Source organism: Hemicordylus capensis, chromosome 1, assembly GCF_027244095.1.
Source record: "Hemicordylus capensis ecotype Gifberg chromosome 1, rHemCap1.1.pri, whole genome shotgun sequence".
NCBI lineage: Eukaryota > Metazoa > Chordata > Lepidosauria > Squamata > Cordylidae > Hemicordylus > Hemicordylus capensis.
This window is the reverse complement of record NC_069657.1, coordinates 69,501,925-69,517,022: the sequence shown is the minus strand read 5'-3', so window position 1 is coordinate 69,517,022 and position 15,098 is coordinate 69,501,925. Positions and strand designations below refer to the sequence as shown.

At 44.4% G+C, this 15,098-nt stretch overlaps 1 protein-coding gene across 3 annotated transcripts in view; it reads left to right on the top strand.

Annotated features, from left to right (window-relative positions):
- PLCB2 (phospholipase C beta 2) overlaps positions 1 to 15,098 on the top strand; it is a 122,934-nt gene that overhangs the window by 23,194 nt on the left and 84,642 nt on the right. For all 3 annotated transcript variants that reach the window (XM_053283116.1, XM_053283115.1, XM_053283114.1), the window contains exon 2: positions 4,063 to 4,140. Coding sequence is in view for 1 of the 3 variants with exons in the window: in XM_053283114.1 (XP_053139089.1) it covers positions 4,063 to 4,140 (78 nt within the window). In the remaining 2 variants the exon portion in view is untranslated. The remainder of the gene's footprint in view (positions 1 to 4,062; positions 4,141 to 15,098) is intronic.

Here is a 15,098-nt window from a genome sequence, read left to right as displayed (position 1 = left end):
ATAACTCAAAGTTGAAAATGATACCACTGAAGAAGATAGGCAAATATTCTCACCATTTATTACTGGAATATTTTGGAAAGATTAAACTTTGGACTTAGGTAAATATGCTGGTTTTCAAGACATGATAATTCCCTTTATGTCATGTTGCTGTAATTCTGCTCCAGATGGAATTCCGTGTTGCCTTGGAACTGTGGATGTGAACTGGGCATTTATGGAATCAGGTGTGGTTCCATTCTGTAGATTTCAGGGCTGCACTAAGCAGCCCCACTCCATTTATTCTTATGCCACCTGTAGACCGACCACTTAGGCAGCATAGAAAGGCAACAAATAAATAAATAAATGGATATATGTTCAGTAAGGCTCAATGATATTGTATGGCGACGTGGTGTGGGATTGTCACCATCCTACATTAGCACAGAAACCTGCTGTGGGTGCATAATAAGCCTGATTTTCCTTACTTCATTGTATTTAAATTTGCATTTTCATTTTACCATTTTAAATATGAAAACAACAAAATGGTTCAAAAGACAAAGCCATTAAACAGGAGAGTTCTCTAGGGCCATTGAGGATCTCTTTGGGAGCAAGAGGCAGCTCCCTGTCCTAGGCTTCTTGCGTCCCACCTTCCCTCTGGGCACAGCCTTAGCCTGTTTTGGGAATGTCCCCAGACTGAAAGGTCTCCTTTACGTGCCCAGAGGGGAAATGAGTTGGTCATTGCCATGTGGTGCTTTGGTGCATGTGTTGCACAATCTAGTATGGCCCAGGGATGGATGGATGGATGGATACTTTTATTTGATTTATATACCACCCTTCCAAAAATGGCTCAGGGCGGTTATATGCCTGGCTGCACTAAGCCACATGGCACACAAACAGAAACCTCCAAAGAATCAGGTGACAATACCGTGAAATTATAGACCTGCATTCCAGGCATTCCAGGGGCATCAATAGAGGGTGGCCCCATTGGGCACAGGCCCCAAATGAATTGCTCAGAGCCCCAAATCTTATCAGCCCCCTCCCTCCTCCATGAGCTCTTCAGAAAGGAAGTGCAGCATTGGAGGTACCGGCACAGCCCATGGGAGAGCATTCTTACCCTCACCAAGGTCTCTGCTGCCGCCACCTTCATAGGTGTTGTATTATCATATTAGAGACTTTCAGAAACATACATAATTATGCTTTGAGCAGAGGGTATGACTGAGTTTAACTATCAAAAGGTGGACTGTAGGCCCAGGCCCAGGTTAAATACCTAGCAACACCCTTGATTCTAGATCACATCCTGACATTTTGATAGCATCCAAATTTGAAAGTGCAGTTCTGCTGAAATCGTTCCAGAGTGGAATCATGCATCCCCTATCTTCATCTTCAAGTTGCTGTCATGCTTTCTGTTGCATGAAGATATGGTGCAGAGGGAAAATATGAAATATAACTGTCCATAGCTGTTTCAGTGTACTTAAAATATATCAAGCTTTTCCTTTCCATTTCACTGAGCTTTGGATATGGATTTTAGCATTCTCTGAAAGGAGATACATTAGAATGCAGGATAATAAAGGTTCAGGCAGCTCTAAGAACTCAGGCTCTGCCCTTTGTGTAATACTGTGGAACAAAAATTATATCTAGATCGACATAATTACTACTTAAATTAAAACAGTATATATGTTTTACTTATAATTAAAAACATCACTACTATTTTGATACTTGCTTACATAATGGAACACATCTCTTTAAATCCCTCTGGATCTTTGCCATATTTCTGTTTCATCAGTGTCAGAGGAACATGCATGTACTGATTGTTTTTGAAATTGCACTCCTTAATTCTGTTCTTCTAAGCAACTGTGAAAAACTGGCTGAAACTGCTAAAATCGTTTGCAATTTGCATTTGCATGTCCAAATGTATTTTTGAGTGTCTAAAGAAGTCAGTCCAGGTTAAATAGATACAAATGATAGTCAAGGAGATGCCTCTGAAAGAAAGTTAACTATGCCATTTTTAATGTGTGTTTTTTCCCCTTGAGGACTCTCTGAAATTATTTTTGCCCTTTAATTCTCAGGTAACAGCTGTGTCTGTTGCCGCTGCCAGCTGAATCAGCAGCTGTAAGCTTCCTTAAACGGCCCTTCGAGTCTAGATTGTTCTTTTGTGGCTTCATTGGCTAAACAGAAAGCTCTTTAGGGTAGGTTCCATCATGGTCTTCATTCTGTATTCTGCACTACAGCTCAGTACCTCTGAGTCCTATAGGTCTTTTCAGAATTAAAATCAGATGCAGAATGGAGCTGATCACACAGAACAAGGCAGACCACAGATCTCACATGATGATCCGTATTGACTTCATTGCTCCATATTGACTTCCAGTCCTTTCCCAAGACAAAGAAGTCTTAAATTAGCTTAAGAAGAAACCATGATCCTTTCTTTTCGAGTGTACCTGCAGCCAATGTGTTGTCACACTTCATTTCACTTTTGCCAGTTGCTATTTCAGAACTAATAATCTTGCATGTTTCATGTCTATAAATGTACTTCTAGTTACGAGGATTTTGTGGGCTCCAGTTTTAACACTGGCTGACATCCTGACTAACAAAGCACTGGTACAAATACCAGTGAGAGAAGCACTGGAAAAGCACCAGTGCTTCAGAAGAGTTCCAGACTAATGCTGCTCTGGTGCTTGTGTAAGTGTGTGGCGGGGGCGGGGGGGATTTCAGTGACTTTCCCTTCTCTGGAAGCCCCCTGTATCACTTGAAAACATGTCCCTAAGGGCTGCATGACCCTCGGGGACATGTTTTGGGTGGCACAGAGCGCTTCATGGGGAAAGGGAGGTTGTTGGCATTTGTCTCCAACACTGAGCCAGCAATGGAGCTGAGTCAGCTGAATTTTGCACCAATGCACCAATGTTCCTCCCATTGCACTGGTGCTTCATTAGTCAGAACATAAGCCACTGAATTTGCACAATTTCAATTGTGCACCTGTACGTCCACTAATATATTCGCTGCACTGAGATGTGGCTGGTTTTGGGACTGTTAAGTAGCCAGCTATATTTCTTTATAAAAGAAATAATCATATGAAATGCTGGAAGACGTTAGGACAAATAGATATTTATTATTATTACTTATTTAAAATATTTATCCCCCAACCCTGTACACTACTGCTCGGAGTGGCTCACAACAATAACATAGATACAATATGCAATAAAAGTAACAAAATTGAGTAATCAAGTTAAAAGTCAGGTTAAAAACCACAATCAGTATCAAGTTCAAATTAAAAGTTATTTTAAAAGCTAACAACTGAAATTTATAAAAACTAAAGAACCTACCAGATATAACCAAAGATGGAGCATTAAAAAGCCTCCTTTAAAAGGTGTGTCTTTAGTTGTTTTTTAAAAACACTGAGGGAGGGAGCATGGCAAAACTCTTCAGGGAGGGCATTCCAAAGCTAAGGGGCCAAAACCGAGAAGGCCCTGTCTCTAGTCCCCACCACTGGATCTCTGTTAGTGGCGGGGCCATGAGCAGGGCCTGAGATGATGAATGGAGTGCCCTGGCAGATTCATATGGGCGAATCCGGTCCAACAGGTACCCCGGCCCCAAGCCGTGTAGAGCTTTAAAGGTCAAGTCCAGCATCTTGAATCTAGCCCGGAAGCAGACCGGTAACCAACGAATTGTACCAATTCACCATCTGTTTATTAATTTATATTGAATAATTGCCCTGAGCCATTTTGGAAGGGCAGTATACAAATCAAGTAAGTAAGTAAGTAAGTACGTAAGTAAGTAAATAAATAAATAAATAAAATAATACTCTGATAATGAAGGGAACCGGACAGGATAGGGATGGGAATAAGAACAGGTCAAATCCTTTCCCCAGACCAATAGTAGGTAAGCTTGCTTGCCTTTAATGAAAGACAACTTTCCTTGTCTTACTGAACTACATAAATGCGTGTGAACAGGAGCAGAATGATAGAATTCTAGGATAGAGCATTAAAGGCCAGTCAATTTCATGCACTGTGGTAAAAATTTCCTCTGCCCCTGCTCACCAATGCATTTGTACACAAAAATGAGTTTCTGATCTATTTACCCTTCTGGTTTTCTCAGGACAACACAAATGCTTCTCCTGTGATTCTACGGGTTGATCCAAAGGGCTTTTATCTATACTGGACCTCTCAGAGTAAGGTAAGTCCGCCTGACCTTTGGTGTTTCATTGGAAATGGTGATATCAATGAGGCTGGAATATTTAAGGTCCAAATCACACAAGATTACTGAACATATCTGAAGCTGCCTTAAAAGGTAAAGGTGTGCCATCGGATCGGTGTCAACTCCTGGTGACCACAGAGCCCTGTGGTTGTCTTTGGTAGAATACAGGAGGGGGTTACCATTGCCATCTCCCACGTAGTATGAGATGATGCCTTTCAGCACCTTCCTATATCGCTGCAGCCCGATATAGGTGTTTCCCATAGTCTAGGAAACATACCTGAATCAAAACATTGGGCCGTCTAGTCCAGTACTGTCTTCTGTGACTGGCAGTGACTCTCTAAGGCCTTTGGACAACCTATATGTTAGATACAAATGCATGTGAAGCACCCCTGATAGCCACCTTTTCTGAGGAGAAGCAGCTTTGAGGGGGATCTGTTGGGAGTGAAGAAACAGCAGATTTGGTGGGAGTGCTTAATACCATTCCCACTGGCCATTCTAATGCTCAAAATCGATCACTCTCCATGCTTCCCCCCTTGTGAGGCTCCAAGCACACATTTGCCCACATCTGATAATGAAGGGGAAAGGGCAGGCATGCCAAACAATAGCGGAGGCAAAGGTAGAGAACAATGTATAGGATTTATTTTTAAAATACGATCTTTAGATGCTGCATCTAGTAATCATATTTTTATAATACATCCCACACAGCCTTCAGAAATGTTTGGGGGGTTTGCCTCCACTTTCTTTTTCTCTGTCCACTTTTGGTAACCTGCAAGGGGAGAAGACACCTTGGGTGGTAGAAAAATGGTGACCCTCCACCTTTTAATACTCAAAATAGGTCCCTCCCAAAGCCACACACACCCCCACGCCACCCCCAAAAGAGTAGCCGTTGGGACTGCCTTAAACATGCAGTTTTGAGTAAGTTTTTCCAACTCTGTGCTTTCTGGGATCACTTTAGCTGGAGATGCCAGTGACTGAATCTTTTGGATGTAAAGCAGATGCCCTGTGGCTTCTCAAGCTGAAATGTTATTAGTTCTTCTGTGACTGACTGACTGACATGTGCATCTGGGGAATTCCAGAGGAAAACAGTGAGTCAACACAGAGTAAGAGTTCAAAGGCCTGCACTGGACTAATGTATGTCTATCCGATTTCTTCTCTCACACAGTAGCCTTCTAAGAAATCCTTAGTTACTCATTTCTTAAAATCATAGAAGTAAATATTGAGGCTGTTCTCACAAGCAGCCTATCCCGGGCTAGGCTGCTTGTGTGGAGTGTCGATCCATGTGGATGCCAGTGCTCCCGCCCAGCCTACCCCTGCCCCCAAGCCCAGCTCTTGGCCGAGGTTAAGGGAGCAAGCTCCCCCTTAACCCGTCTGCCGGGATTGTGTGTCTCCTTGAGCTCACACAGCTCGAGGAGACATAGAGATGGGCGCTTAGAGAACGCATCTTATGGGGAATCTCAGCAATGAACCATGCTCACGGTGCGGTGCATTGTGGGCTCCCCACCCCCCAGCCACCCGGTTGTGTGAATGGCTCCATCTGCACTTTGACAACTGGTTTCTGCTGCAGACAGCCAAACCTGATCCCTGCTAACTTGGCAAAGTGGCACCTTTTTAATATGGCGATTCTCTTTATTTAGCAAGGGGAGAGTAACTGGCCCTATCCACCCCCAGCACAGTACCTCCAGTGACTGTTGCTGGTGTCTATCTTATGTTTCTTTTTAGATTGTGAGCCCTTTGGGGACAGTGATCCATCTTATTTATTTATTATTTCTCTCTTTAAACCATCCTGTGCCATTTTTGGAAGGGCAGTATAGAAACCAACCAACCAACCAAACAAACAAACAAACAAACAAACAAACCTGCCTGTTCCTCTGAACCTAAATCACCTCTGATATGTTTCTGGCCATCCCATGAAGGGGCCTCATAGATGCTAATAAGCAGTTAATCATTCTGATGCTCCTATGTGCCATTTGCTCTAGGTTCAAGTGTGACAGAGTATGCATATAGGGTAGGGAGAGAAGATATGAGGCACTTCTGCTTCCTGTTCCTCCACATCTGTGTCATGTCTGAAGTCATAGGAACATAGGAAACTGCCATAGACTAAGTCAGACCATTGGTCTATCTAGCTCAGTATTGTCTTCACAGACTGGCAGCGGCTTCTCCAAGGTTGCAGACAGGAATCTCTCTCAGCCCTGTCTTGGAGATGCCAGGGAGGAAACTTGAAACCCTCTGCTCTTCCCAGAGCAGCTTCATCCCCTGAGGGGAATATCTTGCAGTGCTCACACATCAAGTCTCCCATTCAGATGCAACCAGGGCAGACCCTGCTTAGCTATGGGGACAAGTCATGCTTGCTACCACAAGACCAGCTCTCCTCTCCTTAAGTCACTACCTATTCTTTAGACTCCTCCCTCTCATCTTCAGCTTCTCTTTGCTTCCCTCATCCCATTTAGGGTTGCCTGCAGTAGAAACCTGTGATTGGATTTAATATGCATGGAACTGGCAACTAACAATTTCTTAGAAGGTTACTGTGCAAGAGAAGAAAATGCTCACCCAGATACAGAGGCACTTGGAGCTTTAGCAGGGAGAGAGCAATTGTCCCTATTAACCCCCAGCACCTCAAGTTGCTGGTCTCTTTCTTGTGCTTCTTTTTTAGATTGTGAGCCTTTTGGGGACAAGGAACTGTAGTAATAGTAATAGTAGTAAAAAAAAAAGAAAAGATGATGGCCAAAATCCTGACCTAATAGTCCACTTGCATAAGCACCTTGTGCAGGTGAGTTCTGCTGTGTCAAGAGCTTATGTTCCAAATGAATGTTGTGGTAGCATAATGCTGTTGTACTGGCACAGCAGGGAAATGCTTGACTAACAAGCAGAAAGTTGCTGGTTCGAATCCCCACTGCTACTATATTGGGCAGCAGCAATATAGGAAGATGCTGAAAGACATCATCTCATACTGCACAAGATATGGCAATGGTAAACCCCTCCTGTATTCTACCAAAGAAAACCACAAGGCTCTGTGGGCACCAAGAGTGGAAATCGACTTGACGGCACACTTTACTTTTAATGCTCAAGGATGTTGTGCAAACAAAGGAAATCTGCTTGAGACTAGTCCTTGCACTAGCAGAAGATGTAGACAAGTTGAACGAAGGACAGGTCTATCAATGGCTACTACTCTGGTGGTTATAGGCCACCTCCTGCCTCAGGAGCAAAATGCCTCTAAATAGTAGTTGCAGAGAAGTATCAGCAGGAGATATGCTGGACTGGACGGGCCCTGGGCCTGATCCAGCAGAGCTGTTCTTATGTACACAACACTTGTTGTACCACAACCATTGAACAACACTTGTACAACACTCATTGTGCAACAGGTTGCACAATACTCGTTGCACAACCCTTTCTATGCTGTGGGATCTTACACTTACAGTTGCACAACATCACAGAGCACCACAACTTTGTGCAGCTCTGCAGTCTCTTTGCACAAGCACAACTTTGTTCATTGAGCAAGCGCACTATTAGGAGGACAATAATAACAATAATAATTAACAATTGGCAGTTTTAAGGAGCCACTTCCCACTCTCACCTGGATAGAGCATGTCACTTTTTCCTGTGCTTGAGGTCACTTGATGTTGTACTATCGCTGGGTGCTATGAAGTCAAGATGTTGTCTGTTATGGAGATGTCTTGGGAATCTAGGACAAGGAGATGTTTGTCGTGCATATGTGGAAGAGAGGACAAAAGAGTGGGTGTTTGGTAATGGAGGGGGAAACTGGGTGATTCACTGCTGGAAGAGCAATAATCAGAGGTGCACCTAGGTAGTTTTGGAGCCTGGACCTAAAGGCTTTTGGAGCCCCCCCCCCTCCACTGCAAGTTAAGCATCATTTTTTAACACATAGGTTCTTGAGGGCACAAACCACACCACCCAGGACAGACTAAAGAGGATTTGGGGGGCCCCAGGGGGTGTGGAGGCCTTGGACTTTGGTCCGAAGTCCAGGGGTAAGAGCATCTCTGGCAATAATGCACAGGGAAAGCAAGGATTTCAGTTACTCCCGGGGAGAGAGAGAGAGAGAGAGAGAGGGCAGGCTTGCATAGTTCTGCTTTCCAGTTAAGTCAGAGATTGTGGTTCACAGTTGCTTCCTCCTCTTTGCCACAACACTAACTGAAGTCTGAAAACAAGACCACATATTTCTATGGTTTCTTTTTGGTTTGTGTTTTATTGGCTGCTGTAGCTTAGCTTGGTTTATGTTTTAATGCAACATTGTGAACTGCTCTGAACTTTATTTGAGAAAAGAGGGCTGTACATCTTTTAAATAACAAAGAAAGAAATAATGAGAGGATTTTAGCAGCAACTGTGCACAGTAAAACCAGTGTAGGGGCCTAGTCAACTGCCACGTAATATCATAAAAAGATCCCTACAGAATCAGGCCTTCTGTGCTAGCCCCTGCTTCCCTATAGTGGCCAATCATCTGCTTTCTAGAAGCCCACCAGCAGGGCATGAAGCCAACAGCCCTCTCTTGCCATTTCACTTCAGCAACTGGTGTTCTGTGGCATGCTGCCTCTAAACTGGAGCCAATGGTCACTGATAGGCCTACACTCCATAAATTTACCCGTAAGAACAAACCACACTAGGTCAAGCACTTACCTTGGGATCATGTTCTTGACTCATGATTGGAACTTCAACACAGAACATCTGCAGCAGTGACATGATACTGGGTCACCCATGCCCCTTTTACTTGCCATGCCTGATGCAGACACCAGCATCAAGGGACTGGTCCAGGTAGGCTGGCCCCACCCAACCTGCCCCTTCTCTTAAAACCCTATGCCTGAATGCCAGGAAGGTGGTGAGCAGCATGGGGAGTAGCTGGCAGGTAAGGCACTCACCAGGAATACAGAAGTGAGGAGCCCAAATTCCAAAGTCACAATCTCTCCAACAAAAGCTCACAGCCAATTTGATGTGTTGTTTCCAGGAGTTTGTCCAAGGCACAGGCTGCCCGATTTGTAGTCAGCAGCCACGTGCACTTAATCAACACTCCACCCCCGCCAGCTGCCATAGATTCAATCCGGCTCCGGCTGTCTTCTTGCCAGTCAACTACACTTCCGTAATTCCCTCACCTGCTGCTGACATTTTTCCTGTCTGCGTCTTCAAGGAGATAGTGGCCATTCAAACTCTGGCTCAGATCCTGACTGGCTTGGCTTTCTCCAATACCAATGGTTTCCTTAACATCATATTTCTCAAAGTTTGAAGGGTGCCTCCCTACAGATGCATGGGCATCAGGGGCGGAGCCACCATTGGGCCAACGGGTTCAAAGAACCCGGGTCGGTGACCAATCAGGAGTGGCGAGAGCGGCCCCGACACGCCCCCCGCGTCAGACACGGGGGCGGTAGTTTAGCTCCCGAGCGGGGGCCGCGCAGCCCCTTTGGGAAATAAACTAAGGCTGGTGCTGCGTTTGCAGCACCAGCCAGGAGCGGCTCTTCCCTGCAAAGGCAGGGAAGAGTCACTCCTGGCTGCGCACTGCAAACGCAGCGCCAGCCTAACTAGCTCCTGAAGGGGCTGCGTGGCCCCTTTAGGAGCTAAGACTGGTGCTGCATTCGCAACACAGCCCAGGAGCGGCTCTTCCCTGCAGGGAAGAGCTGCTCCTGGGCTGTGCTGCGAACGCAGCACCAGCCTTCTTCTAACTGCCGAAGGGGCCGCGCAGCCCATTCAGCAGTTACAACTGAGCTGAGTCCCAAACAAAGCCTTAAGGCTCAGTTCGGGAGCCAGGCCACGCCCACCGCATCTGATGTCTGACGCGGGGCCGTGTCTATCCCCTGCGTCTGACGTCAGACGCAGGGGCGGGGCTATCGGGGCGCCCGGCAGGCTAGCTACGCCCCTGGTGGGCATGAGGGACAAGGTGTGCCCCTTCCAGGCTAGGAACTGTGTCTTCTTTGATTAGATGACAAGGGAGAATATTATATTATTTGATTTAGCCATGAGATGGCCCAGAGAATGGTCTAAAGGCATATGACGTAGCTTTACTATTGCTGAAACTAGGTGGATCAGGCCCTGAGCACTGCCTGGATGGGAGACCTGGGAATGCTTAGGAGTGGGTTCAGACATCATGTGAAACCATGGTTTATTTTAACTAAGATTTATTTAATACACCAGGATTGGCACCAAAGATGACCACCAAATTTTGCTTTGTATCAACATCCTGTAATTTGTTTTAGTTCCACTCCTTGTTCTTACGTCTTATGCTCTAGGCTTGTCTCTCTTTATGTGAGAGCCCTGTGAGGGCAGAACTACTGAAATAACCAAGATTAAACCATAATTGTGGGTTCAGACATCATATGAGACCATGATTAGGACAAACCAACCAACCTCAAATCTTGGGTTCAGATTGTGGTTTGACTGCCCCAAATACACCACAATTTATTGACTGGTATGGTTTCAGACATACAAAATAACCACAGTAAGATGGAATAAACTATGATCCCATGTGATGTCTGAACCCATGCTATTTCCCTGGTTGGCAACTCATGTTTAACAAATACCATCTGGAGCAAGGTCTGAAGGGCTACTTCCAGGCAAAGGGCTCTTTAACCCCTTCTCCCAGTGGGAGCACCATCCTCTTAGCACCTAAGCTGCTCATTACCATTTTCCTGTGCCTCAGCTTGTACATAGGGAGTGAGCAAAGATAAAATGCAGATACAAGAACTAAAAAAACCAAAAACTCAAAGATGAAACAAAACACAATTCAGTTACAGATATAATCCAAGCAAGATACAGATAGATAGATATAGATGATACATATTCCAGGTAAATCGCTGTCAAGGGCATGATAGCATATCATATTTTATTTAGCATAAGAATGGTAGATGCAGTGTCTTGTGGGAACAATATACAGAGAACAAAGTAATAAGCAACATGGGAAGCTTCCTCAGCAGACCGTCCAAGTCAGGAGAGTATCTAGGGTAGGGCAGGCCCTGGGTGCCATTTGAAGGGGTGCGCCATTAAAAAAAATTTTTTTTTAATGGTCACCGAAAACAAAATGGCCACCATCTATGCTCAAATGGCCTCTGTGAGGCCCTAGGCCATGTCAAGCCTCACAGAGGCCATTTGGGCATGCACGGTGGCCATTTTGTTTTCAGTGGCCATTTTTTAAAAACAAAATTTATTTTTAAAAATGGCCACCACACATGTTCTAATGGTCTCTGCCAGGCCCTAGAGGCCAGCAGTGGGAGGGGGGACCTTTGCAGACCCTCCCCACAGCCTTTAGGAAGCCCCAAAGGGACTACAGGTAATTTTTTAAAAAATTAATAAAAGTCACTGTACACATATTCAGTTTGGCACTATGTACAGGGAATCAGGGCTTGTGAATACTGAGCTGAAGCTTATGATCTAGGATTGTATTCATTTGCTCTTACTTTGCTTCTTGTGATAAGTGAGTTAAATGTGATGTCTTAACAATATGGCTATCAATGGTGAGTTTGTCTTTGAATCAGTGTGAAATCCTTAGTATTAAGGCCCACTGGGAGTTTCTTGCTCTCTTCCTCTCATTTTAACTGTCTTTCTGAAAGACTAGAATATATTCCAAGCAGTGACACAGTTTACTCTGCATATCCTTTAATTATTTTCAGAGTATCTGGGAAAAGTCAAATTCTCCATTTATTTTTAAAACTTATGTAATAGTGATGCTACAATGCATAGTAGGGAATTAGGCACTTCTGTTTAGTATTCCAAGTACACCGCCACATAGTATTTGGGTATTTCATGAGCCCCAGCATACTGAAATGTGTAGTTTCCCAGCATTTTTTGGTCTGGCTAAGTCCACTGCTAAATAGTTTTTGAAATATTAAAAGATTAATGAGTTTGACTTGTCCCTGCTAACTGGGCAAAGAGGCACCTTTTACCATGGTGATTCTCTTTATTTAGCAGGGGGAGAGTAACTGGCCCTATCCACCCCCAGCACAGTACTTCCAGTGACTGTTGCTGGTGTGTGTCTTATGTTTCTTTTTAGAATGTGAGCCCTTTGGGGACAGGGAGCCATCTTATTTGTTTGTTATTTCTCTTTGTAAACCGCCCTGAGCCATTTTTGGAAGGGCGGTATAGAAATTGAATTAATAATAATAATAATAATAATAATAATAATAATAATAATAATTATTATTATTATTATTATTATTATTATTATTGAGCTGATATTATGGTAAAGTTATCTGAAAATGGGTGTCAGATGTTTGGACAGGGGGCGCAATTTCAGTGCTTGCCCTAGGCGCTATTTTCCCTAGATACGCCTCTGGTCCAAGTAAGGGACATAGCAAGGTTGGAGTGGACTTTGAGACAAGAAGTGAAGATGGGTCCATCTTCTCCCCCCTGCCCCCCATGGCTTTGCTGCAGAGAAGGAATGAGATTATGGTGAAAAACAAAACATCCTCGGCACACCCTGCCTCTCACTCCTATGCAAATAATATCACACACTCCCCCCACACAGAGACAATTACACACACACACTTACACACACTTGTGCATGTGCATTGTCCAGGCTCAGAGACATTTTTTAAGCATGGACGCCTATTGCAATGGCCTCATATATGCTTGCTACATCAACAACATTTCTTTCTTACACACACACACACACACACACACACACACACACACACACAGAAGTCAAAGTTTTCCATGGAAAAGTGAGTCCCAGATTTTGCTCCCGGATTTAGGGGTAAACTGAACCCAATTACTAAGGAAGATTGAGGGCAGATGGAAAACATAGAAAAAGGGTATTATGTTTTTACCATTTTCTTTTAATGGAGGCAGAATTCAGAAGGGTCCCTAGAGCTTTGATCATGAGCCAACAGTGTGCCAATGAATCAGGGAAGCTGGAAGGGGAAAGTGAAGAGTGAGCTGTTGCCCAGCTGACCCCCCCTCCCTCAGGGGCTCAGGGACATTTGTCCCCTTGCCTTATTCAGTTATGGCTACACCCCTGGGGCCTAAAGAGACCACTTCCAAGCCACTTCTTGCTTTAAGCCCATCTGTTAATTATAGGTTTAATATCATGTAGACCAACCCTCAGTTGGGAAGAGGTTTTCTAGGAATCTAGAAAGCATCTTAAGGTATTTCTTTTGAACTAGGGCCTCCTGCATGCTGTTGCAGCTGCTTGTAAATGGAATGCTAATACTGTCAAATTAAGTGGTGGCATTTTGTAAAAGTAATGAAGAATCAGGTGTCTAATTTGCCTGGGAAATGCAATGTCTTCGATTAGAATATAAGCAAAATAAACAAATCTGTGAGTAGAATGATGGTTTGTTTAATTCCATCCTGGCAGAGGCAGCTGACAGACAGATTTCCTGCCCACAAAGAGAGTTGGTGAGGAGAGAATGAACTTAAAAACTGACGAGGAAGCTTTTTTAAAAGCAAGTTTGCTATTAATAGGATGACTTTTTCAAGTGACACCACGAATGTATGCATTTGCAACAGTTCCATCAGAATGAATTATCTGTGTGGCTCTTCTGGGGATAGTCCCTCAAGCAGGAAGCATGTTCTGTAATGGTGGGGGGAAGTGCTGATGAACAACCAAGTGTTTTCCCACTCCACATTTCTCTCCCCCAGCCCAGCACACACAGCAGTAGCACCCTCTCCTCTGTGTTTTCAGATGTGTTTGTGAGAGTAAGTCATGATATTAACTAAGTGGAGTAGGAGATTGGTGAGCAGGAGCCCTGCCGGATGGCAGTTTTACTTTAGAAGGGCAGGTATGCATTCACATATCGTCATAAATTGTCAAGATTTATGTCGAAATCCCTGAGAGCTATCAGGGAGCACTCCAAAGAAAATTCACTTTTTTCATTGCACATTGGAGCATAGTCCACAGTAAAAAAATCCACCTTTTGCTTTGGGTTTTGGGGCAAATTCAAAATATCTTATATGTCCTGTAACTCACAGTATTTCACCCCTCTTAATCCCACAGTAAAACCTGCTGTCAGGGAAAGGCCTAGGGAAAGCACACATACAGCTTCTCTGCTCCCAATTCCCCCTTTTCTTAAGTGACTTTTTATTTTAAAGCAAGAAGATCTAGGTAGAACTAATGGTACCTAGTATCTTCTGCTTCTTTCAACAAGGTGAGTCTTACAACACTCTGTGAAGGTGTTGTGAAACAGACTGTTGTCTATAGCCAGCTTGGATCAGATTTAAGTGTAATTGTTAATTTAGTTATATGATAATATTGAATTATTCAATCCCGTAAATGTGATCTGTATCAGACTGCAAACACTTCCATTTTAAAGGGTGGAGCTTATACTTTGAGTCACGGACATCTTGTTTCAAGATGACAGATTGAAATAAAAATAGTCATGTCAGGAGGATCTCCTAGGATCCCTTCCCATGTACTATAAATTTAGCTTATATCAGATTCAGGTGCGTGGCCACCGTTGCGCATGGGGAGACGAGTGTCCTCTGGCCACTGCGACCCCGAGCACTTCCGGGGCCACCAGAGGCTCACCCCGGCTTTCCCCCATATCTTCAGGGGGGCACCAGAGTTGCTCATCCATTCCATTGGGCACACTGCCCTGGGCACTTCATTCACATGTCATTGAGTTCGGCCGGGCAGCAAAAGAATTCATCTGTCCTAAACCCAACAGCGTGTGACAAAGTGCTCAGTGCAGCAGGCAGGCGAGCAGCTCACCCATCTTGCTGCTGGTGACCACGCCCCCTGTGTATGCCTTCATATGCAGGGGGTGTGGCTAGCCCACACTAGCATGCACACAACCTCAGGGAAAGGGGGCCGCCAGTTGAGCTCATCCCGCAGCCTCTGGCAAGCTTCCTATGCTCAGATTGCTATCAAACTGTTAGAGGTAGTTACACACACACACACACACACACACACACACACACACACTTACTTCATAAGCCTTCTTCCCTTCAGGAAGTAGGTTAAAAACAGAGCTGGGATTCTTATGCACATTTGCATGTTTCAGTTT